At 41.6% G+C, this 24,669-nt stretch overlaps 1 protein-coding gene and 2 long non-coding RNA genes across 5 annotated transcripts in view; 1 reads left to right on the plus strand and 2 right to left on the minus strand.

Annotated features, from left to right (window-relative positions):
- srpk2 (SRSF protein kinase 2) overlaps window positions 1-24,669 on the plus strand; it is a 100,929-nt gene that overhangs the window by 67,096 nt on the left and 9,164 nt on the right. For 2 of the 3 annotated variants that reach the window (XM_030054512.1, XM_030054511.1), the window contains exons 9-11: window positions 20,608-20,633; window positions 21,268-21,592; window positions 23,027-23,935. In XM_030054512.1, the coding sequence (XP_029910372.1) occupies window positions 20,608-20,633; window positions 21,268-21,592; window positions 23,027-23,935 (1,260 nt within the window). Of the gene's footprint in view, window positions 1-20,607; window positions 20,649-21,267; window positions 21,593-23,026; window positions 23,936-24,669 lie in introns of all 3 variants that reach the window. The other variant, XM_030054513.1, reaches the window with a different exon arrangement.
- On the minus strand, window positions 4,809-8,050 carry LOC115361180 (uncharacterized). Its single transcript, XR_003928393.1, has 3 exons — window positions 7,978-8,050; window positions 6,744-6,821; window positions 4,809-4,866 (listed from the first exon to the last, which is right to left on the minus strand). It is a non-coding gene; the product is annotated as an uncharacterized LOC115361180 (long non-coding RNA).
- Window positions 13,985-17,117, minus strand: LOC115361181 (uncharacterized). Its single transcript, XR_003928394.1, has 3 exons — window positions 17,058-17,117; window positions 15,920-15,997; window positions 13,985-14,042 (listed from the first exon to the last, which is right to left on the minus strand). It is a non-coding gene; the product is annotated as an uncharacterized LOC115361181 (long non-coding RNA).

Consider the following 24,669-nt stretch of genomic DNA (forward strand, 5'->3'; position numbering starts at 1 on the left):
ACAACCTGTTAGAATCCATATGATAATACTGAGTATTTCTATCTAGTTAATGAATTAGTTATCATAGTTATTTCAGTGAAAATAAATTCCTTCGCCCTGTCTGTCAAGTCAACACTCAGGTCTTACCCAAGCTAAAACAATATGAGGACACTGTAACACACAGTCTAGACACGCTGGGACGTACCATACGGGGACGTCACCTGACACACACTCAGGTCTTACACAAGCTAAAACAATATGAGGACACTGTAACACACTCTCTAGACACGCTGGGACGTACCATACGGGGACGTCACCTGACACACACTCAGGTCTTACCCAAGCTAAAACAATATGAGGACAATGTAACACACACTCTAGACACGCTGGGACGTACCATACGGGGACGTCACCTGACACACACTCAGGTCTTACCCAAGCTAAAACAATATGAGGACAATGTAACACACTCTACACACGCTGGGACGTACCATACGGGGACGTCACCTGACACACACTCAGGTCTTACCCAAGCTAAGACAATATGAGGACAATGTAACACACACTCTACACACGCTGGGACGTACCATACAGGGACGTCACCTGACACACACTCAGGTCTTGCTAAAACAATATGAGGACATGACGACTCAACAGCTAAAGAGTCAGTGTTTCTGACTTCTAAGTTGTCTTGTTGTTGTCAAAGAAAGCTCCTGACCCTCACAGTAATGTCAGCCGATCTACCTCTCTAAGAATTAAATGATGTGAACTGACAAGCAGTAGGTTAAATGGGCAAAAACATTCGCAAAAGGGGAAAAAAGTCGAATTTTGTGAGAATTAATATCAATGTCATGTTTTGAGGATTAGCGAGGTCTTGCAAATGGTAGAGCTCATTTCTTTCTGCAGTGGTATTCAGAAACAAGTCATGTTTCCTAACACTGACACTGACACTGCAAACATTTTCAACTAAATGTTTGTGTTCATAGAGTGAAAAAGCATTTAATTCATGCATTGGACTCAACGGACGAATCTACTTAATTTAAATAGAAACAATAACCTGTTGGAAGGATGAAATGGATCTCTGGCTCCCTTCTGGCTGTGCTGAAGGTTGAGCTGGGATCTCTCCACTTGGTGTCTGCAACAAAATACACCAACAGCCTGTTAGAATCCATATGATAATACTGAGTATTTCTATCTAGTTAATGAATTAGTGATCATAGTTATTTCAGTGAAAATAAATTCCTTCGCCCTGTCTGTCAAAATCAACTTTGGGGTGAGCCTCATTTCTCAGGTCAAGGGCTGCATTGACTTTGAATGTAAGGAACACGTGTTAGTAAAGACTAATTCACATGAGGATCTGGGCTTATGATGCAAGACTCTAAAGAAATTGCTAAAACTGTACACTATCTGCTCCCAACAATATGAGGACAATGTAACACACACTCTAGACACGCTGGGACGTACCATACGGGGACGTCACCTGACACACACTCAGGTCTTACCCAAGCTAAAACAATATGAGGACCCTGTAACACACACTCTAGACACGCTGGGACGTACCATACGGGGACGTCACCTGACACACACTCAGGTCTTACCCAAGCTAAAACAATATGAGGACACTGTAACACACACTCTAGACACGCTGGGACGTACCATACGGGGACGTCACCTGACACACACTCAGGTCTTACCCAAGCTAAAATAATATGAGGACAATGTAACACACACTCTAGACACGCTGGGACGTACCATACGGGGATGTCACCTGACACACACTCAGGTCTTACCCAAGCTAAAACAATATGAGGACAATGTAACACACTCTACACACGCTGGGACGTACCATACGGGGACGTCACCTGACACACACTCAGGTCTTGCTAAAACAATATGAGGACATGACGACTCAACAGCTAAAGAGTCAGTGTTTCTGACTTCTAAGTTGTCTTGTTGTTGTCAAAGAAAGCTCCTGACCCTCACAGTAATGTCAGCCGATCTACCTCTCTAAGAATTAAATGATATGAACTGACAAGCAGTAGGTTAAATGGGCAAAAACATTCGCAAAAGGGGACAAAAGTCGAATTTTGTGAGAATTAATATCAATGTCATGTTTTGAGGATTAGCGAGGTCTTGCAAATGGTAGAGCTCATTTCTTTCTGCAGTGGTATTCAGAAACAAGTCATGTTTGCGAACACTGACACTGACACTGCAAACATTTTCAACTAAATGTTTGTGTTCATAGAGTGAAAAAGCATTTAATTCATGCATTGGACTCAACGGACGAATCTACTTAATTTAAATAGAAACAATAACCTGTTGGAAGGATGAAATGGATCTCTGGCTCCCTTCTGGCTGTGCTGAAGGTTGAGCTGGGATCTCTCCACTTGGTGTCTGCAACAAAATACACCAACAGCCTGTTAGAAATACTCAGTATTATCATATGGATCCTATCTAGTTAATCAATTAATGATCATTGTTATTTCAGTGAAAATAAATTCCTTCGCCCTGTCTGTCAAAATCAACTTTGGGGTGAGCCTCATTTCTCAGGTCAAGGGCTGCATTGACTTTGAATGTAAGGAACACGTGTTAGTAAAGACTAATTCACATGAGGATCTGGGCTTATGATGCAAGACTCTAAAGAAGTTGCTAAAACTGTACACTATCTGCTCCCAACAATATGAGGACAATGTAACACACACGCTACACACGCTGGGACGAACCATACGGGGACGTCACCTGACACACACTCAGGTCTTACCCAAGCTAAGACAATATGAGGACAATGTAACACACACTCTACACACGCTGGGACGTACCATACGGGGACGTTACCTGACACACACTCAGGTCTTACCCAAGCTAAGACATTATGAGGACAATGTAACACACACTCTACACACGCTGGGACGTACCATACGGGGACGTCACCTGGCACACACTCAGGACAATGTAACACACACTCTACACACGCTGGGACGTACCATACAGGGACGTCACCTGACACACACTCAGGTCTTGCTAAAACAATATGAGGACATGACGACTCAACAGGTAAAGAGTCAGTGTTTCTGACTTCTAAGTTGTCTTGTTGTTGTCAAAGAAAGCTCCTGACCCTCACAGTAATGTCAGCCGATCTACCTCTCTAAGAATTAAATGATATGAACTGACAAGCAGTAGGTTAAATGGTCAAAAACATGCGCAAAAGGAGAAAAAAGTCGAATTTTGCGAGAATTAATATCAATGTCATGTTTTGAGGATTAGCGAGGTCTAGCAAATGGTAGAGCTCATTTCTTTCTGCAGTGGTATTCAGAAACAAGTCATGTTTCCTAACACTGAAACTGACACTGCATACATTTTCAACTAAATGTTTGTTTTCATAGAGTGAAAAAGCATTTAATTCATGCATTGGACTCAACGGACAAATCTACTTAATTTAAATAGAAACAATAACCTGTTGGAAGGATGAAGTGGATCTCTGGCTCCCTTCTGGCTTTGCTGAAGGTTGAGCTGGGATCTCTCCACTTGGTGTCTGCAACAAAATACACCAACAGCCTGTTAGAATCCATATGATAATACTGAGTATTTCTATCTAGTTAATGAATTAGTGATCATAGTTATTTCAGTGAAAATAAATTCCTTCGCCCTGTCTGTCAAAATCAACTTTGGGGTGAGCCTCATTTCTCAGGTCAAGGGCTGCATTGACTTTGAATGTAAGGAACACGTGTTAGTAAAGACTAATTCACATGAGGATCTGGGCTTATGATGCAAGACTCTAAAGAAATTGCTAAAACTGTACACTATCTGCTCCCAACAATATGAGGACAATGTAACACACACTCTAGACACGCTGGGACGTACCATACGGGGACGTCACCTGACACACACTCAGGTCTTACCCAAGCTAAAACAATATGAGGACACTGTAACACACACTCTAGACACGCTGGGACGTACCATGCGGGGACGTCACCTGACACACACTCAGGTCTTACCCAAGCTAAAACAATATGAGGACACTGTAACACACACTCTAGACACGCTGGGATGTACCATACGGGGACGTCACCTGACACACACTCAGGTCTTACCCAAGCTAAAACAATATGAGGACACTGTAACACACACTCTAGACACGCTGGGACGTACCATACGGGGACGTCACCTGACACACACTCAGGTCTTACCCAAGCTAAAACAATATGAGGACAATGTAACACACACTCTAGACACGCTGGGACGTACCATACGGGGACGTCACCTGACACACACTCAGGTCTTACCCAAGCTAAAACAATATGAGGACAATGTAACACACTCTACACACGCTGGGACGTACCATACGGGGACGTCACCTGACACACACTCAGGTCTTCCTAAAACTGTATGAGGACATGACGACTCAACAGCTAAAGAGTCAGTGTTTCTGACTTCTAAGTTGTCTTGTTGTTGTCAAAGAAAGCTCCTGACCCTCACAGTAATGTCAACGGATCTACCTCTCTAAGAATTAAATGATGTGAACTGACAAGCAGTAGGTTAAATGGGCAAAAACATTCGCAAAAGGGGAAAAAAGTCGAATTTTGTGAGAATTAATATCAATGTCATGTTTTGAGGATTAGCGAGGTCTAGCAAATGGTAGAGCTCATTTCTTTCTGCAGTGGTATTCAGAAACAAGTCATGTTTGCGAACACTGACACTGACACTGCAAACATTTTCAACTAAATGTTTGTGTTCATAGAGTGAAAAAGCATTTAATTCATGCATTGGACTCAACGGACGAATCTACTTAATTTAAATAGAAACAATAACCTGTTGGAAGGATGAAATGGATCTCTGGCTCCCTTCTGGCTGTGCTGAAGGTTGAGCTGGGATCTCTCCACTTGGTGTCTGCAACAAAATACACCAACAGCCTGTTAGAAATACTCAGTATTATCATATGGATCCTATCTAGTTAATCAATTAATGATCATTGTTATTTCAGTGAAAATAAATTCCTTCGCCCTGTCTGTCAAAATCAACTTTGGGGTGAGCCTCATTTCTCAGGTCAAGGGCTGCATTGACTTTGAATGTAAGGAACACGTGTTAGTAAAGACTAATTCACATGAGGATCTGGGCTTATGATGCAAGACTCAAAAGAAATTGCTAAAACTGTATGAGGACATGACGACTCAACAGCTAAAGAGTCAGTGTTTCTGACTTCTAAGTTGTCTTGTTGTTGTCAAAGAAAGCTCCTGACCCTCACAGTAATGTCAACGGATCTACCTCTCTAAGAATTAAATGATGTGAACTGACAAGAGGGCTGTACTACGAAGGAGGCTCAACATAGCCAGGCTTTGTGTTCACTATCAGGCTCAACAAAACCTAAAGCTCCAGTCAAAGTTAAGTGGTATCACGTCGTTGGTTCTCATCAAGGTTTGTTAAGTCCGGCTGTCAGCTTTGTGCTCTGTGCGCATTCACAGAAAAGGGGGCATTTTGGCGTCATATGATTCTACTTCCGTGAAAAATGGACCGTTTACGGGCAGCATATTTCACGCAAGAGGAGCAGCTTGTCCTCATGGAAAGCTATGAAAATTTCAAAAATAAAATTAATGCTAAGAGCAACACTGTGGCCGCAAACAAGATGAGAGAGGAGAGCTGGCGATTAATTTCAAAGGAAGCACAAAGCCTGTGGATTCTGTCACTGTTATAGCCATTTTAAATAACTGCTGCAATATTCATTCAGTATTATGAATTTTAGTTTAGAAAAAGGTAACTTCAGTAGCCTTATGAGAGTGTTGCCTCGGAATTGGAGGTAAAGCCTGAGGCTAAGTCAGGTGACTGAAGGTGTGTGTGGGTGAGTCTAGCAGTGTCGGACGGAGCAGGCGGTGGTTACCATGGTTACATGACAATTTTGACCACTATTTACGCTGCTTAGAGCCACTTGTCAGTAGTTTCAGATAATTGTTCGTTACATTTGAAGTTTAACTTGAATTATGGAGCCATTTCAGTTGACGTTTGTTGGCTCCTTTTTTGTTAGATCTTTTTTTCTAAATAGGAATAAGTGGCGTATGGAGTGCGTCTGAATCACCACGGGCTGCTCCCGTCCAATCATCATGCCGTGACAGTCACCGTTATAATATAAGGGGTTTCCTTTAAAAAAAAGTAGCCTCCTATAACAAAGTCTGTGATACAACGGACTATTTCTAACAAACGTGAAGTCTGTGCACCACTAATAGTATACCTGCATTGTGCATATGTGCCACCAAACACCGGACAAAAATTACTTTTCGTGATTTCACCTGGGTGAGATAGCGCCGCTTTTATAGCCATGCGGGGTTAAACTTAACTCATAACTTGGTCGGGACCAGGTTATGAGTTAAGCATAAGTTACCATGGTGATCTAACCGGGTTAAAAGAGAGCCACCTTCGTGATACAGGAAAGCCTGGCTTTAGACTCAACATACCTCGCTAACCCACTGAACCTGCTTCGTAGTACACCCCTAAGCAGTAGGTTAAATGGGCAAAAACATTCGCAAAAGGGGAAAAAAGTTGAATTTTGTGAGAATTAATATCAATGTCATGTTTTGAGGATTAGCGAGGTCTAGCAAATGGTAGAGCTCATTTCTTTCTGCAGTGGTATTCAGAAACAAGTCTTGTTTGCGAACACTGACACTGACACTGCAAACATTTTCAACTAAATGTTTGTGTTCATAGAGTGAAAAAGCATTTAATTCATGCATTGGACTCAACGGACGAATCTACTTAATTTAAATAGAAACAATAACCTGTTGGAAGGATGAAGTGGATCTCTGGCTCCCTTCTGGCTGTGCTGAAGGTTGAGCTGGGATCTCTCCACTTGGTGTCTGCAACAAAATACACCAACAGCCTGTTAGAAATACTCAGTATTATCATATGGATCCCATCTAGTTAATCAATTAGTGATCATAGTTATTTCAGTGAAAATAAATTCCTTCGCCCTGTCTGTCAAAATCAACTTTGGGGTGAGCCTCATTTCTCAGGTCAAGGGCTGCATTGACTTTGAATGTAAGGAACACGTGTTAGTAAAGACTAATTCACATGAGGATCTGGGCTTATGATGCAAGACTCTAAAGAAGTTGCTAAAACTGTACACTATCTGCTCCCAACAATATGAGGACAATGTAACACACACGCTACACACGCTGGGACGAACCATACGGGGACGTCACCTGACACACACTCAGGTCTTACCCAAGCTAAGACAATATGAGGACAATGTAACACACACTCTACACACGCTGGGACGTACCATACGGGGACGTTACCTGACACACACTCAGGTCTTACCCAAGCTAAGACATTATGAGGACAATGTAACACACACTCTACACACGCTGGGACGTACCATACGGGGACGTTACCTGACACACACTCAGGTCTTACCCAAGCTAAGACAATGTGAGGACAATGTAACACACACTCTACACAGGCTGGGACGTACCATACGGGGACGTCACCTGGCACACACTCAGGACAATGTAACACACACTCTACACACGCTGGGACGTACCATACAGGGACGTCACCTGACACACACTCAGGTCTTGCTAAAACAATATGAGGACATGACGACTCAACAGCTAAAGAGTCAGTGTTTCTGACTTCTAAGTTGTCTTGTTGTTGTCAAAGAAAGCTCCTGACCCTCACAGTAATGTCAGCCGATCTACCTCTCTAAGAATTAAATGATATGAACTGACAAGCAGTAGGTTAAATGGGCAAAAACATGCGCAAAAGGAGAAAAAAGTCGAATTTTGCGAGAATTAATATCAATGTCATGTTTTGAGGATTAGCGAGGTCTAGCAAATGGTAGAGCTCATTTCTTTCTGCAGTGGTATTCAGAAACAAGTCATGTTTCCTAACACTGACACTGACACTGCATACATTTTCAACTAAATGTTTGTTTTCATAGAGTGAAAAAGCATTTAATTCATGCATTGGACTCAACGGACAAATCTACTTAATTTAAATAGAAACAATAACCTGTTGGAAGGATGAAGTGGATCTCTGGCTCCCTTCTGGCTTTGCTGAAGGTTGAGCTGGGATCTCTCCACTTAGTGTCTGCAACAAAATACACCAACAGCCTGTTAGAATCCATATGATAATACTGAGTATTTCTATCTAGTTAATGAATTAGTGATCATAGTTATTTCAGTGAAAATAAATTCCTTCGCCCTGTCTGTCAAAATCAACTTTGGGGTGAGCCTCATTTCTCAGGTCAAGGGCTGCATTGACTTTGAATGTAAGGAACACGTGTTAGTAAAGACTAATTCACATGAGGATCTGGGCTTATGATGCAAGACTCAAAAGAAATTGGTAAAACTGTATGAGGACATGACGACTCAACAGCTAAAGAGTCAGTGTTTCTGACTTCTAAGTTGTCTTGTTGTTGTCAAAGAAAGCTCCTGACCCTCACAGTAATGTCAACGGATCTACCTCTCTAAGAATTAAATGATGTGAACTGACAAGAGGGCTGTACTACGAAGGAGGCTCAACATAGCCAGGCTTTGTGTTCACTATCAGGCTCAACAAAACCTAAAGCTCCAGTCAAAGTTAAGTGGTATCACGTCGTTGGTTCTCATCAAGGTTTGTTAAGTCCGGCTGTCAGCTTTGTGCTCTGTGCGCATTCACAGAAAAGGGGGCATTTTGGCGTCATATGATTCTACTTCCGTGAAAAATGGACCGTTTACGGGCAGCATATTTCACGCAAGAGGAGCAGCTTGCCCTCATGGAAAGCTATGAAAATTTCAAAAATAAAATTAATGCTAAGAGCAACACTGTGGCCGCAAACAAGACGAGAGAGGAGAGCTGGCGATTAATTTCAAAGGAAGCACAAAGCTTGTGGATTCTGTCACTGTTATAGCCATTTTAAATAACTGCTGCAATATTCATTCAGTATTATGAATTTTAGTTTAGAAAAAGGTAACTTCAGTAGCCTTATGAGAGTGTTGCCTCGGAATTGGAGGTAAAGCCTGAGGTTAAGTCAGGTGACTGAAGGTGTGTGTGGGTGAGTCTAGCAGTGTCGGACGGAGCAGGCGGTGGTTACCATGGTCACATGACAATTTTGACCACTATTTACGCTGCTTAGAGCCACTTGTCAGTAGTTTCAGATAATTGTTCGTTACATTTGAAGTTTAACTTGAATTATGGAGCCATTTCAGTTGACGTTTGTTGGCTCCTTTTTTGTTAGATCTTTTTTTCTAAATAGGAATAAGTGGCGTATGGAGTGCGTCTGAATCACCACGGGCTGCTCCCGTCCAATCATCATGCCGTGACAGTCACCGTTATAATATAAGGGGTTTCCTTTAAAAAAAAGTAGCCTCCTATAACAAAGTCTGTGATACAACGGACTATTTCTAACAAACGTGAAGTCTGTGCACCACTAATAGTATACCTGCATTGTGCATATGTGCCACCAAACACCGGACAAAAATTACTTTTCATGATTTCACCTGGGTGAGACAGCGCCGCTTTTATAGCCATGCGGGGTTAAACTTAACTCATAACTTGGTCGGGACCAGGTTATGAGTTAAGCATAAGTTACCATGGTGATCTAACCGGGTTAAAAGAGAGCCACCTTCGTGATACAGGAAAGCCTGGCTTTAGACTCAACATACCTCGCTAACCCGCTAAACCTGCTTCGTAGTACACCCCTAAGCAGTAGGTTAAATGGGCAAAAACATTCGCAAAAGGGGAAAAAAGTCGAATTTTGTGAGAATTAATATCAATGTCATGTTTTGAGGGTTAGCGAGGTCTAGCAAATGGTAGAGCTCATTTCTTTCTGCAGTGGTATTCAGAAACAAGTCATGTTTGCGAACACTGACACTGACACTGCAAACATTTTCAACTAAACGTTTGTGTTCATAGAGTGAAAAAGCATTTAATTCATGCATTGGACTCAACGGACGAATCTACTTAATTTAAATAGAAACAATAACCTGTTGGAAGGATGAAGTGGATCTCTGGCTCCCTTCTGGCTGTGCTGAAGGTTGAGCTGGGATCTCTCCACTTGGTGTCTGCAACAAAATACACCAACAGCCTGTTAGAAATACTCAGTAGTATCATATGGATTCTATCTAGTTAATCAATTAATGATCATTGTTATTTCAGTGAAAATAAATTCCTTCGCCCTGTCTGTCAAAATCAACTTTGGGGTGAGCCTCATTTCTCAGGTCAAGGGCTGCATTGACTTTGAATGTAAGGAACACGTGTTAGTAAAGACTAATTCACATGAGGATCTGGGCTTATGATGCAAGACTCTAAAGAAGTTGCTAAAACTGTGAGGACATGACGACTCAACAGCTAAAGAGTCAGTGTTTCTGACTTCTAAGTTGTCTTGTTGTTGTCAAAGAAAGCTCCTGACCCTCACAGTAATGTCAACGGATCTACCTCTCTAAGAATTAAATGATGTGAACTGACAAGAGGGCTGTACTACGAAGGAGGCTCAACATAGCCAGGCTTTGTGTTCACTATCAGGCTCAACAAAACCTAAAGCTCCAGTCAAAGTTAAGTGGTATCACGTCGTTGGTTCTCATCAAGGTTTGTTAAGTCCGACTGTCAGCTTTGTGCTCTGTGCGCATTCACAGAAAAGGGGGCATTTTGGCATCATATGATTCTACTTCCGTTAAAAATGGACCGTTCACGGGCTGCATAGTTCACGCAAGAGGAGCAGCTTGTCCTCATGGAAAGCTATGAAAATTTCAAAAATAAAATTAATGCTAAGAGCAACACTGTGGCCGCAAACAAGACGAGAGAGGAGAGCTGGCGATTAATTTCAAAGGAAGCACAAAGCCTGTGGATTCTGTCACTGTTATAGCCATTTTAAATAACTGCTGCAATATTCATTCAGTATTATGAATTTTAGTTTAGAAAAAGGTAACTTCAGTAGCCTTATGAGAGTGTTGCCTCGGAATTGGAGGTAAAGCCTGAGGCTAAGTCAGGTGACTGAAGGTGTGTGTGGGTGAGTCTAGCAGTGTCGGACGGAGCAGGCGGTGGTTACCATGGTTACATGACAATTTTGACCACTATTTACGCTGCTTAGAGCCACTTGTCAGTAGTTTCAGATAATTGTTCGTTACATTTGAAGTTTAACTTGAATTATGGAGCCATTTCAGTTGACGTTTGTTGGCTCCTTTTTTGTTAGATCTTTTTTTCTAAATAGGAATAAGTGGCGTATGGAGTGCGTCTGAATCACCACGGGCTGCTCCCGTCCAATCATCATGCCGTGACAGTCACCGTTATAATATAAGGGGTTTCCTTTAAAAAAAAGTAGCCTCCTATAACAAAGTCTGTGATACAACGGACTATTTCTAACAAACGTGAAGTCTGTGCACCACTAATAGTATACCTGCATTGTGCATATGTGCCACCAAACACCGGACAAAAATTACTTTTCGTGATTTCACCTGGGTGAGATAGCGCCGCTTTTATAGCCATGCGGGGTTAAACTTAACTCATAACTTGGTCGGGACCAGGTTATGAGTTAAGCATAAGTTACCATGGTGATCTAACCGGGTTAAAAGAGAGCCACCTTCGTGATACAGGAAAGCCTGGCTTTAGACTCAACATACCTCGCTAACCCACTGAACCTGCTTCGTAGTACACCCCTAAGCAGTAGGTTAAATGGGCAAAAACATTCGCAAAAGGGGAAAAAAGTCGAATTTTGTGAGAATTAATATCAATGTCATGTTTTGAGGATTAGCGAGGTCTAGCAAATGGTAGAGCTCATTTCTTTCTGCAGTGGTATTCAGAAACAAGTCATGTTTGCGAACACTGACACTGACACTGCAAACATTTTCAACTAAATGTTTGTGTTCATAGAGTGAAAAAGCATTTAATTCATGCATTGGACTCAACGGACGAATCTACTTAATTTAAATAGAAACAATAACCTGTTGGAAGGATGAAGTGGATCTCTGGCTCCCTTCTGGCTGTGCTGAAGGTTGAGCTGGGATCTCTCCACTTGGTGTCTGCAACAAAATACACCAACAGCCTGTTAGAAATACTCAGTATTATCATATGGATCCCATCTAGTTAATGAATTAGTGATCATAGTTATTTCAGTGAAAATAAATTCCTTCGCCCTGTCTGTCAAAATCAACTTTGGGGTGAGCCTCATTTCTCAGGTCAAGGGCTGCATTGACTTTGAATGTAAGGAACACGTGTTAGTAAAGACTAATTCACATGAGGATCTGGGCTTATGATGCAAGACTCTAAAGAAGTTGCTAAAATTGTACACTATCTGCTCCCAACAATATGAGGACAATGTAACACACACGCTACACACGCTGGGACGAACCATACGGGGACGTCACCTGACACACACTCAGGACAATGTAACACACACTCTACACACGCTGGGACGTACCATACGGGGACGTCACCTGACACACACTCAGGTCTTGCTAAAACAATATGAGGACATGACGACTCAACAGCTAAAGAGTCAGTGTTTCTGACTTCTAAGTTGTCTTGTTGTTGTCAAAGAAAGCTCCTGACCCTCACAGTAATGTCAGCCGATCTATCTCTCTAAGAATTAAATGATATGAACTGACAAGCAGTAGGTTAAATGGTCAAAAACATGCGCAAAAGGAGAAAAAAGTCGATTTTTTGCGAGAATTAATATCACTGTCATGTTTTGAGGATTAGCGAGGTCTAGCAAATGGTAGAGCTCATTTCTTTCTGCAGTGGTATTCAGAAACAAGTCATGTTTCCTAACACTGACACTGACACTGCATACATTTTCAACTAAATGTTTGTTTTCATAGAGTGAAAAAGCATTTAATTCATGCATTGGACTCAACGGACAAATCTACTTAATTTAAATAGAAACAATAACCTGTTGGAAGGATGAAGTGGATCTCTGGCTCCCTTCTGGCTGTGCTGAAGGTTGAGCTGGGATCTCTCCACTTGGTGTCTGCAACAAAATACACCAACAACCTGTTAGAATCCATATGATAATACTGAGTATTTCTATCTAGTTAATGAATTAGTTATCATAGTTATTTCAGTGAAAATAAATTCCTTCGCCCTGTCTGTCAAGTCAACACTCAGGTCTTACCCAAGCTAAAACAATATGAGGACACTGTAACACACAGTCTAGACACGCTGGGACGTACCATACGGGGACGTCACCTGACACACACTCAGGTCTTACCCAAGCTAAAACAATATGAGGACACTGTAACACACTCTCTAGACACGCTGGGACGTACCATACGGGGACGTCACCTGACACACACTCAGGTCTTACCCAAGCTAAAACAATATGAGGACAATGTAACACACACTCTAGACACGCTGGGACGTAACATACGGGGACGTCACCTGACACACACTCAGGTCTTACCCAAGCTAAAACAATATGAGGACAATGTAACACACTCTACACACGCTGGGACGTACCATACGGGGACGTCACCTGACACACACTCAGGTCTTACCCAAGCTAAGACAATATGAGGACAATGTAACACACACTCTACACACGCTGGGACGTACCATACAGGGACGTCACCTGACACACACTCAGGTCTTGCTAAAACAATATGAGGACATGACGACTCAACAGCTAAAGAGTCAGTGTTTCTGACTTCTAAGTTGTCTTGTTGTTGTCAAAGAAAGCTCCTGACCCTCACAGTAATGTCAGCCGATCTACCTCTCTAAGAATTAAATGATGTGAACTGACAAGCAGTAGGTTAAATGGGCAAAAACATTCGCAAAAGGGGAAAAAAGTCGAATTTTGTGAGAATTAATATCAATGTCATGTTTTGAGGATTAGCGAGGTCTTGCAAATGGTAGAGCTCATTTCTTTCTGCAGTGGTATTCAGAAACAAGTCATGTTTCCTAACACTGACACTGACACTGCAAACATTTTCAACTAAATGTTTGTGTTCATAGAGTGAAAAAGCATTTAATTCATGCATTGGACTCAACGGACGAATCTACTTAATTTAAATAGAAACAATAACCTGTTGGAAGGATGAAATGGATCTCTGGCTCCCTTCTGGCTGTGCTGAAGGTTGAGCTGGGATCTCTCCACTTGGTGTCTGCAACAAAATACACCAACAGCCTGTTAGAAATACTCAGTATTATCATATGGATCCTATCTAGTTAATCAATTAATGATCATTGTTATTTCAGTGAAAATAAATTCCTTCGCCCTGTCTGTCAAAATCAACTTTGGGGTGAGCCTCATTTCTCAGGTCAAGGGCTGCATTGACTTTGAATGTAAGGAACACGTGTTAGTAAAGACTAATTCACATGAGGATCTGGGCTTATGATGCAAGACTCAAAAGAAATTGGTAAAACTGTATGAGGACATGACGACTCAACAGCTAAAGAGTCAGTGTTTCTGACTTCTAAGTTGTCTTGTTGTTGTCAAAGAAAGCTCCTGACCCTCACAGTAATGTCAACGGATCTACCTCTCTAAGAATTAAATGATGTGAACTGACAAGAGGGCTGTACTACGAAGGAGGCTCAACATAGCCAGGCTTTGTGTTCACTATCAGGCTCAACAAAACCTAAAGCTCCAGTCAAAGTTAAGTGGTATCACGTCGTTGGTTCTCATCAAGGTTTGTTAAGTCCGGCTGTCAGCTTTGTGCTCTGTGCGCATTCACAGAAAAGGGGGCATTTTGGCGTCATATGATTCTACTTCCGTGAAAAATGGACCGTTTACGGGCAGCATATTTCACGCAAGAGGAGCAGCTTGTCCTCATGGAAAGCTATGAAAATTTCAAAAATAAAATTAATGCTAAGAGCAACACTGTGGCCGCAAACAAGACGAGAGAGGAGAGCTGGCGATTAATTTCAAAGGAAGCACAAAGCTTGTGGATTCTGTCACTGTTATAGCCATTTTAAATAACTGCTGCAATATTCATTCAGTATTATGAATTTTAGTTTAGAAAAAGGTAACTTCAGTAGCCTTATGAGAGTGTTGCCTCGGAATTGGAGGTAAAGCCTGAGGCTAAGTCAGGTGACTGAAGGTGTGTGTGGGTGAGTCTAGCAGTGTCGGACGGAGCAGGCGGTGGTTACCATGGTTACATGACAATTTTGACCACTATTTACGCTGCTTAGAGCCACTTGTCAGTAGTTTCAGATAATTGTTCGTTACATTTGAAGTTTAACTTGAATTATGGAGCCATTTCAGTTGACGTTTGTTGGCTCCTTTTTTGTTAGATCTTTTTTTCTAAATAGGAATAAGTGGCGTATGGAGTGCGTCTGAATCACCACGGGCTGCTCCCGTCCAATCATCATGCCGTGACAGTCACCGTTATAATATAAGGGGTTTCCTTTAAAAAAAAGTAGCCTCCTATAACAAAGTCTGTGATACAACGGACTATTTCTAACAAACGTGAAGTCTGTGCACCACTAATAGTATACCTGCATTGTGCATATGTGCCACCAAACACCGGACAAAAATTACTTTTCATGATTTCACCTGGGTGAGACAGCGCCGCTTTTATAGCCATGCGGGGTTAAACTTAACTCATAACTTGGTCGGGACCAGGTTATGAGTTAAGCATAAGTTACCATGGTGATCTAACCGGGTTAAAAGAGAGCCACCTTCGTGATACAGGAAAGCCTGGCTTTAGACTCAACATACCTCGCTAACCCGCTAAACCTGCTTCGTAGTACACCCCTAAGCAGTAGGTTAAATGGGCAAAAACATTCGCAAAAGGGGAAAAAAGTCGAATTTTGTGAGAATTAATATCAATGTCATGTTTTGAGGATTAGCGAGGTCTAGCAAATGGTAGAGCTCATTTCTTTCTGCAGTGGTATTCAGAAACAAGTCATGTTTGCGAACACTGACACTGACACTGCAAACATTTTCAACTAAATGTTTGTGTTCATAGAGTGAAAAAGCATTTAATTCATGCATTGGACTCAACGGACGAATCTACTTAATTTAAATAGAAACAATAACCTGTTGGAAGGATGAAGTGGATCTCTGGCTCCCTTCTGGCTGTGCTGAAGGTTGAGCTGGGATCTCTCCACTTGGTGTCTGCAACAAAATACACCAACAGCCTGTTAGAAATACTCAGTATTATCATATGGATCCTATCTAGTTAATGAATTAGTGATCATAGTTATTTCAGTGAAAATAAATTCCTTCGCCCTGTCTGTCAAAATCAACTTTGGGGTGAGCCTCATTTCTCAGGTCAAGGGCTGCATTGACTTTGAATGTAAGGAACACGTGTTAGTAAAGACTAATTCACATGAGGATCTGGGCTTATGATGCAAGACTCTAAAGAAGTTGCTAAAACTGTACACTATCTGCTCCCAACAATATGAGGACAATGTAACACACACGCTACACACGCTGGGACGAACCATACGGGGACGTCACCTGACACACACTCAGGTCTTACCCAAGCTAAAACAATATGAGGACAATGTAACACACACTCTACACACGCTGGGACGTACCATACGGGGACGTTACCTGACACACACTCAGGTCTTACCCAAGCTAAGACAATGTGAGGACAATGTAACACACACTCTACACAGGCTGGGACGTACCATACGGGGACGTCACCTGGCACACACTCAGGACAATGTAACACACACTCTACACACGCTGGGACGTACCACACGGGGACGTCACCTGACACACACTCAGGTCTTGCTAAAACAATATGAGGACATGACGACTCAACAGCTAAAGAGTCAGTGTTTCTGACTTCTAAGTTGTCTTGTTGTTGTCAAAGAAAGCTCCTGACCCTCACAGTAATGTCAGCCGATCTACCTCTCTAAGAATTAAATGATATGAACTGACAAGCAGTAGGTTAAATGGTCAAAAACATGCGCAAAAGGAGAAAAAAGTCGAATTTTGTGAGAATTAATATCAATGTCATGTTTTGAGGATTAGTGAGGTCTAGCAAATGGTAGAGCTCATTTCTTTCTGCAGTGGTATTCAGAAACAAGTCATGTTTCCTAACACTGACACTGACACTGCAAACATTTTCAACTAAATGTTTGTTTTCATAGAGTGAAAAAGCATTTAATTCATGCATTGGACTCAACGGACGAATCTACTTAATTTAAATAGAAACAATAACCTGTTGGAAGGATGAAGTGGATCTCTGGCTCCCTTCTGGCTCTGCTGAAGGTTGAGCTGGGATCTCTCCACTTGGTGTCTGCAGCAAAATACACCAACAGCTTCTTAGAAATACTATATTTTATAAAATAGATCCTATCTTTTTAATCAATTAATGGTCTTACTTACTTCAACCGTCATTGTGCATTATCTTGACATTACCTAAATATTGTGTATACAGTCTTATTTCTAAAGTAATGACTCACGGAGATGTGGAGGGGGAGCGTACAGTCAAGGAGGGAAATGTTCATGTATTTATATCAACTAATAACAACAAAGTTAACAAATCAGTATCAAGTAATACAGTCCAAATTCGTGTTATGATTGTTGCATGAGGGCGATTGATCATCAATTCCCTTTAATAAAGATATCAGCATGCGTGCTATTCTTGCCATTACCATCGAAACGTGCGGTGCCCCCCATGTAAAATTGGTCTAAAACCACCACACCAAGTAGGAAAGACCTCCCGGCGCATTTAAACACCCTCTGCTTGTAGACTTAGACAGGGCAAAATCCATAACTAAAGCATTGGTGGGTTTATAGCAAAATATATGCGCCAGATGCAGACGCATTGCTATTTAAATGGTCCCTGAACTGAACAATTAAGTTAGCCTACATGTTCCAAACTATGACTAGCGGTTTGGCTTTTAAACTTGAACTGTTCCCTATTAACTCAACTGTCGCATATTTAGAAATTCCAATGATAAATACGATGATGATGATGAATGATATATAGCATACCTTTATAGTCACTGATCCATTTGATCTTCAAACAAGGCTTGTCACATCTGGAAAAAATAAACTGAACAGCCTCAGCCTCAGGGCTAAGCCTTTCTCTCCTTCACATCCTCTTCACTTCTCAACTAGCAAACATCTACATGGGATGATGATAAAAAGTCATTGAGACAAAAAAAAAAAAGTCCAATACTTGATTTGAATCAAAAAGGATATGCAAAATGGTATTATTTTGTCTTTAGTCATAATTTATCTTACTCATGCTGTCACTAATGCAGTGTCTCATTAGCTTATTAAGCCAACTAGCTTATAAAGCTAACGATCACTGCAAACAGAATAGAAAAGGAGAAAAATATCTTCTGCTCATGTAAAATCTGCGTTCAAGAAGTTAACTTTAACAACAACTTAGAGAATAACTGTCTTTCTGGCTGAAAATGCAGTAAAGAGTGATTAATTACCGTGCTCTTCTTCCCGTTCCCTTTACTCAGGAGGCTCTTCCATGCGGCACGAGTCATTTACATGTGATTAAATCCCTTCTAGCTAACAAGCTAGCCTTAGCATTAGCTAATTAGCTCGCATTAGCTAATTAGCTTTTCCGACTAATTAAAAAAAAAATGTAGTAAATAACAGACGAATTAGTTCTCTAGATTAGTAGGCTGGTGATTTAAATAAGCAGTGATAATTTGGGGTGTTTTTATTTGACTTTAATAACAATGGATTATGTGTAAATTATTGCAGTATTGCTAAAACTAGCTTAAATATCGCAGTGTGTGTGTGTTTGAACAAAATGAGACATATGAGGACCGGCTGAGTCACATGACCAAGTGTGTGAAAAGTGTGTGAAAGTACCGCAACTGACCACTAGTTGGCGTAACCGGAGATGAGCAGAAACCATAAACACACTCACACACTTCATGTCATGAAATTGTGATAATTCAGGACATGTGAGATTTTTTGTTTAGGGGCATTGTAGGAACCTCTAGAGCACTGTAGTAAGCTCAGAAAAATGAGGACCTCAAAAAAGTCCTCATTTTTCCAAGAGTCCTCATACTGAAGGTGTGTTATCATAAAATTGTCCTCATTTGTCATGAAAACAAGTGCACACACACACACACACACACACACACACACTCTGACCCGCTTACTCAGTTGACTGCGAATCAGACAGGAAGACGTGACTCACCCAGTTTAATTCTATGTAAATATAGATATTTTTTTCTCACTTGAATGATCATTTGTAAGTTAGAATTGCATTGTAAAGAAAGAAGATCTAGGGAGCAAAAGCACAAAAGTCTCTTTGGCTGCTTGTCTTCCAGTGCAAGAGATGAGAGAGATTTATTTTTCTTTCATCTACTGTCGTCAAGCTCTTCTGTTGAAAAAATCATATTCCTAACAATGAGACTTGACAAACTCCTCATGAACCCCGTCCTCTTGCTGAACCCTCCTTGAGCTGTCAATTTCTTGCATCAGCCAATGAAGCCCCTTTAAGCCTTAGGGTAACCAATTACAGTGCTTACATTTCTGCACAATTAAGGTCAGACACATTACCATTAGCTATGAAAACAGGAAGGTTCAGTGGTGCACTAGAGGATGACAGAATCTGTCTTAAAATTAAATCAAGTTTCAAGTTTATGCTTTATTGACATTAATATAAACATTTTATAACTGCTTTATGACATAATGACCTCTATTTATGCTCATTTCATTTGGTTAGACGATTAGGACAGACTTGAGATGTGCTTCAGCACAAAAACACCACCATATTTTGTTCATATTGTGTGGTAACTGAGTTTATTTAAAAATACATTTTATATACACAATTACAATGTGATGTTGATGTTTTGGTAAACCTGTGCGGCATAACACTAAAATCAGTCAGTCATCCAGTTCAGTGTTGCATGGCAAATATGATTGATCAGCTGTATTTGATGTGCAAATATGAGTTGCAATGTGCAGTAGGGCTTGATTATACGGCTAAAATCAATATCATGATTGGGTTATTTTCAATATTAATATGCATCACTATATAACTCATGCATGCAAAATCATGTTAAATAATCAAGGTTATATTCATTCTGTTGAACAAAATGTTAGCTGCGATGTCAAACAAAACTCTACATCTTTTAAACAATATTCCTTAAAATGCTTCATGTTTCCAATGTTTGTCAGAGGTTTTAAAACGGTTTCAAAAACATGCTTGTTCTCATCAGTTTTGTCAGCAGAGTCGTGTGTTATGGTATGATTCTGCTTAAAGATGACAAACAATACTATTATGTGCAGGTATGTTCGTTTATGACTGAGAATATATCACCATTTGAGACATTTTTATATTTCTGTAAATAATGCAGATGGTTCAGAATATCATGTAGAGGAAAGGTGCCCATTTTATCTGCAAGTCAGAGTGCCTAGCTATCCTTCCCTTCTTTTGAGGTTTAGCATCCCAGGTTTGACTGGTGTCAGATGATTTCAGGCAAAGCTATACTGAACTATATGGGAATTACATTCAAAGGCATGAGAAGACTAAACCATTATTATCATGGATCTGGGGCGAGGGAATAAAGCCGTGTGAGGGAGCTTTTCTTCAGTCGTTTGCAATTTTCCTGTTTCACCCACAGATTCTTTATGTATGAAGTCTTTAATGGGGTCCTATACATAATGCTGTACTGAACATAGTACTGAACGTAGTGTGAACCCAGTTATGAGTGGGATTGATGTTGAACTTTTGAACTCGGCAAACTTTGTGACCTCGGATTCTTGTTTTTCTTTCTGTCTGTCAGTCAGCACAGCCCCCCAGCTCAAACCGGTGAGTACAGCAGATGTGAGTATGAAATCAGAGGAATGCACACACACACACACACACACACACACACACTCACACAAACACACACATGCACATGCATGCACACATGTACACACACAAAAGCATCAAAAAGGTACAGCTGTTTGCAGTGCAGTTTCCATGACAACTAGGGGCAGGTGCTGATGAGTAATCCACAATATTGATATGAAATGCTTCACATGACTTAATATTAATAGTTTTTTTCAGCTGCACCGATCAGACATCCTATGAAAGTGTCACATTTTCTGCAGTACATAAGCTAGTACAGATCTTTGGCTGGGCTTATGAATGAGTATGAATGTTAACTAATAGATGTATGGATTTAATACCATATTACACACAGCATAATTAAAAGTTCTTCTCAGAGATACGCACAGGATATTAGAATTACAATAACATACTGTAGTAAGTGTAAAATTAATGATCAACATACAATAGATGCCTAGGTGCACATTATATATACAAAATCCTCTTTTCAAAATGAGTAAAACCTTTTCATTTGCCACTTATCCCCTATTCATGCTGTTTTATTTTCCTCTTTTGTGTCTTCTTTCTCCACCCTGTTTTTTTTTTCTTTTTCTTTTTTTTTTTTACCCAGGTGGGGAAGATCTCCAAGAACAAGAAAAAGAAGCTGAAGAAGAAGCAGAAGCGGCAGGCGGAGCTCCTGGAGAGGCGGATGCTGGAGATCGAGGCCCTGGAGAGAGAAGCTGAGAGGCGGGAGGAGAGAGCCAATGAGGAGGGCGAGGAGTACGAGGAGGGAGGACGCAAACACAACCCGGGCCCTGTGTCGCCAGCGCCCCCACCGGGCCCCACAATGGCCCTGGGAGAGAGTGATGAGGAAGACGAGGATGAGGAGGATGGGGAGGATGAGGAGGAAGAGGGGGGAGAAAGGGAGAGGCCTACTAGACTGACCAATCACACATGTAAGTTCATACAATGCCAAGCTTTTTTCACCGGCATCTGATAGTTGGATTTGCTGTCATGGCACTGCAGCTCTGACTAGGGCTGACTAAAACAAATGTATCAATTTATTAAAAATTAGATGTTAGACTGTCAGTGTTTTCATCGCTTGTAAGATGGATCTGATGCAGATGTTTCACCTAAACAGCTATTATATAATTTATCAGTACCTCTCTGGTTGTCTGTGAGAAGACCTTAACCTAATGCAACATCTTGATGCAAACATGCATGCATGAATGTGTTTTATCATCACTACAGGTTTCAATAGAGACTGTCTCCACTCTACCCAGCAGGGAATTCTAGGGGAAACACTGAATGCTTGCCTTTCTGTATGTTTGGGGCTGGAAAATGCTCAAATTTAAAGCTGCACAAGGCAAAAAAAAAAAAAAAAAACTTCTATCAAGATCACAAATCAGTGGAGGAAAAGGGCTTCCAAACTGGCTGAAAATATAATCAAAATACAGAGACTGGAATAACCTAATTTATGCAACGTGAAATGATTTATTGGAACAGTGCAAAAATAAACTGTACAATGAGAGCAGGTGAACAAGATTATCTGCCTGTCTAGGCAGAATAAGCAACGAGTTTCAAGGAGGAGTTTCAAGGAGGAGTTTCAAGGAGTCTCTGTATTTTCATAAAAATTTAATTGTGAAAATATGTCTTGTCAGCTTATTTTTTTCTGTTGGCTGCAAGTAGGAATTTGAGTTTATTCTTCTGTTGAATTCATTGCAGGTTTCCTGTTGGCTGCTTTCAGTTCATTCAGATTTCTTGATGGCAACACATTAATTAATTTATGTTGTACTCAGTGTGGAGTACAGTCCTTTTTCATGCATTCAGTTTAATTCAAGAGGAAGAAAATATTGGCTTAACCTGACGATATCCCTAAAGCAAGTGGGTTGCACCACATCATTCAAGTCAAATGCACAGTGAGGGAAAACTGGGTAACATATTTAGGTTAGACTGTACTGTTTACTGTATCCAGGTTGTCAGCAACTAGAAAGGCAATTTTCCAAAGCAGAGTGGTGTTTCTGACAGCCCAGCAGCATGTGTGTGTGTGTGTGTGTGTGTGTGTGTGTGTGTGTGTGTGTGTGTGTGTGTGCCGATAGAGCACTGTCAGGCAGTCTGTGAATGAATGGGAGGTGGATTGGCTCCAACTGGTCCACCCACTCTAGTCCCACTGCGTAGGGGGGCCAGGCTGATTCACAAACAACCACCATCTCTCTCCTTCTCTCCCTCACACCTTCACCCCTCCGTCTCTTTCATTCTCACTTTCTTTCCCTTGCTGTCTCTCACGCTGTTTCCCACTTTGCCTCCTTCATCTTAGAGAAAATTTTTTATCTCCTCCATACCCACTCCCTCTCGTAACTCTTTTTCTCGGCCTTCTCCACCTCTGCCAGGTGCCGCGCCTCCCCAGGAGCAAAGTGAGGCACCCGGTATCACTGGAGACGACCTTGATGAGGAAGTGGAAGAAGATGAGCCCACACCCGTCGCCGAGAAAGACCCACCCATTCCCCCCACCTCTGAGGAAGGCAGTGGAGATGCAACACAAGCAGAGGCGGAGGAAGAGGAGGAGGAAGAGGAGGAGGAAGGAGTGAAAGATGTACAGGATGACAATGAGGAAGAGGAAGCAGAAGAGAAGGAGGAGGAGGAGGAGGAGGAGGAGGATGGAGAAGAGGAGGAGGAGAAAGAGACTGAAAGAGAGAATGACATAAAGGAGCCAAAGAGTGGGAGCAAAGTGGAAGAAGAGGCGGTGGAGGAAGAGGAAGACGAGTCGAAGGAGCAAGAGGGCGAGGAGGATGAGGAGGAGGATGAGGAGGAGGGTGACGACGAGGACGAGGAAGAGGATGAGGATGATGATACGACCGCAGACCCGCTGACGGACAACACCTCCCCCATTAAGCTCCACAACAACAACAACAACTCAGCCAAAACCAACGGCCACGTCCTGTCGGGCTCTGAGGGATTGAAATTGAACCCCCGGATGCCCCCAACCCCCTCGCCCACCCCCGGCCCACTCCTGTGCCCCCTGGTGGAGTCTGAACTCAGCTACACGGACAGGGACAACTCTCTCAGCTCCGGTTATGAGATGTATAATGGTGAGCTGGGTGAACCGGGGCTGACCAACGGCTCAAATGAGCGCCACCGGGGCACGGCGCCCCGCTTCCCTGACTTGCCCCTGGATCCCGAGCCAGGAAACCCCATACCAGTTGGGACAGCAGACATCGGGGCAGGGCCGCTGCCTAACGACCCTGCTGCGGACCGCAGTCGCACTGTGTCGTCCTCCAGCACAGGAGACACACCCAAAGGTGAGACCTTGTTATGTCCATCCATTCACACACACTACACATTATATTAATAATTACAAATGAATAAACTCCTGATACCCATGACAATGAAATTAAATTGATATAAAATATACACATTTAGATTAACAAATAAATTAAACAACTACATGGATATACAAGGAACAACACAGACATGATTTAAAATTTTATTAGCCAGTGATTTGAAAATAATATAATCAGACTGTATTTAGTTTTTAGGCAATACAACAGATCTGCATGAAGTCTTTTGACTTTTTCTTTCCCATATTACAGCTACGTGAATAAAACAAACTTTATAAATTGAATTGAATTGCTCATTATCGGGTTTTAGTGTCTAGCTGTCCATGTTTGAACCACTGGGGTGACATTTCATTAAAGAGGTTTACTAACATAGCCAGATGGAAAATTATTAGATAGTGTCTGGCTTTTGATTACCGTCTCCCCATGATATTGATTTTGCAATCATTAACACCTATTTTATTTTATTTTTTTTTTATTGTGACTCTCACTTGTGTCCTATCGGCTGAAATTGCACAGTTGTTATAGAAAGAGTAAAATTTTACTCTAAGATCGCTCTAAGATCACTGTGAAATGCACACACACAATTTGAAGACGTTTTCCACTTCACGTCTATTTACCCGCTAAATCAGACTCAAAATGGGATCCAGGCCTGTTTCAGTGGTGACACAATGTTTTCTTGGTCACGGGATCCATGG

This window comes from Myripristis murdjan, chromosome 6 (genome assembly GCF_902150065.1).
Source record: "Myripristis murdjan chromosome 6, fMyrMur1.1, whole genome shotgun sequence".
Lineage (NCBI taxonomy): Eukaryota > Metazoa > Chordata > Actinopteri > Holocentriformes > Holocentridae > Myripristis > Myripristis murdjan.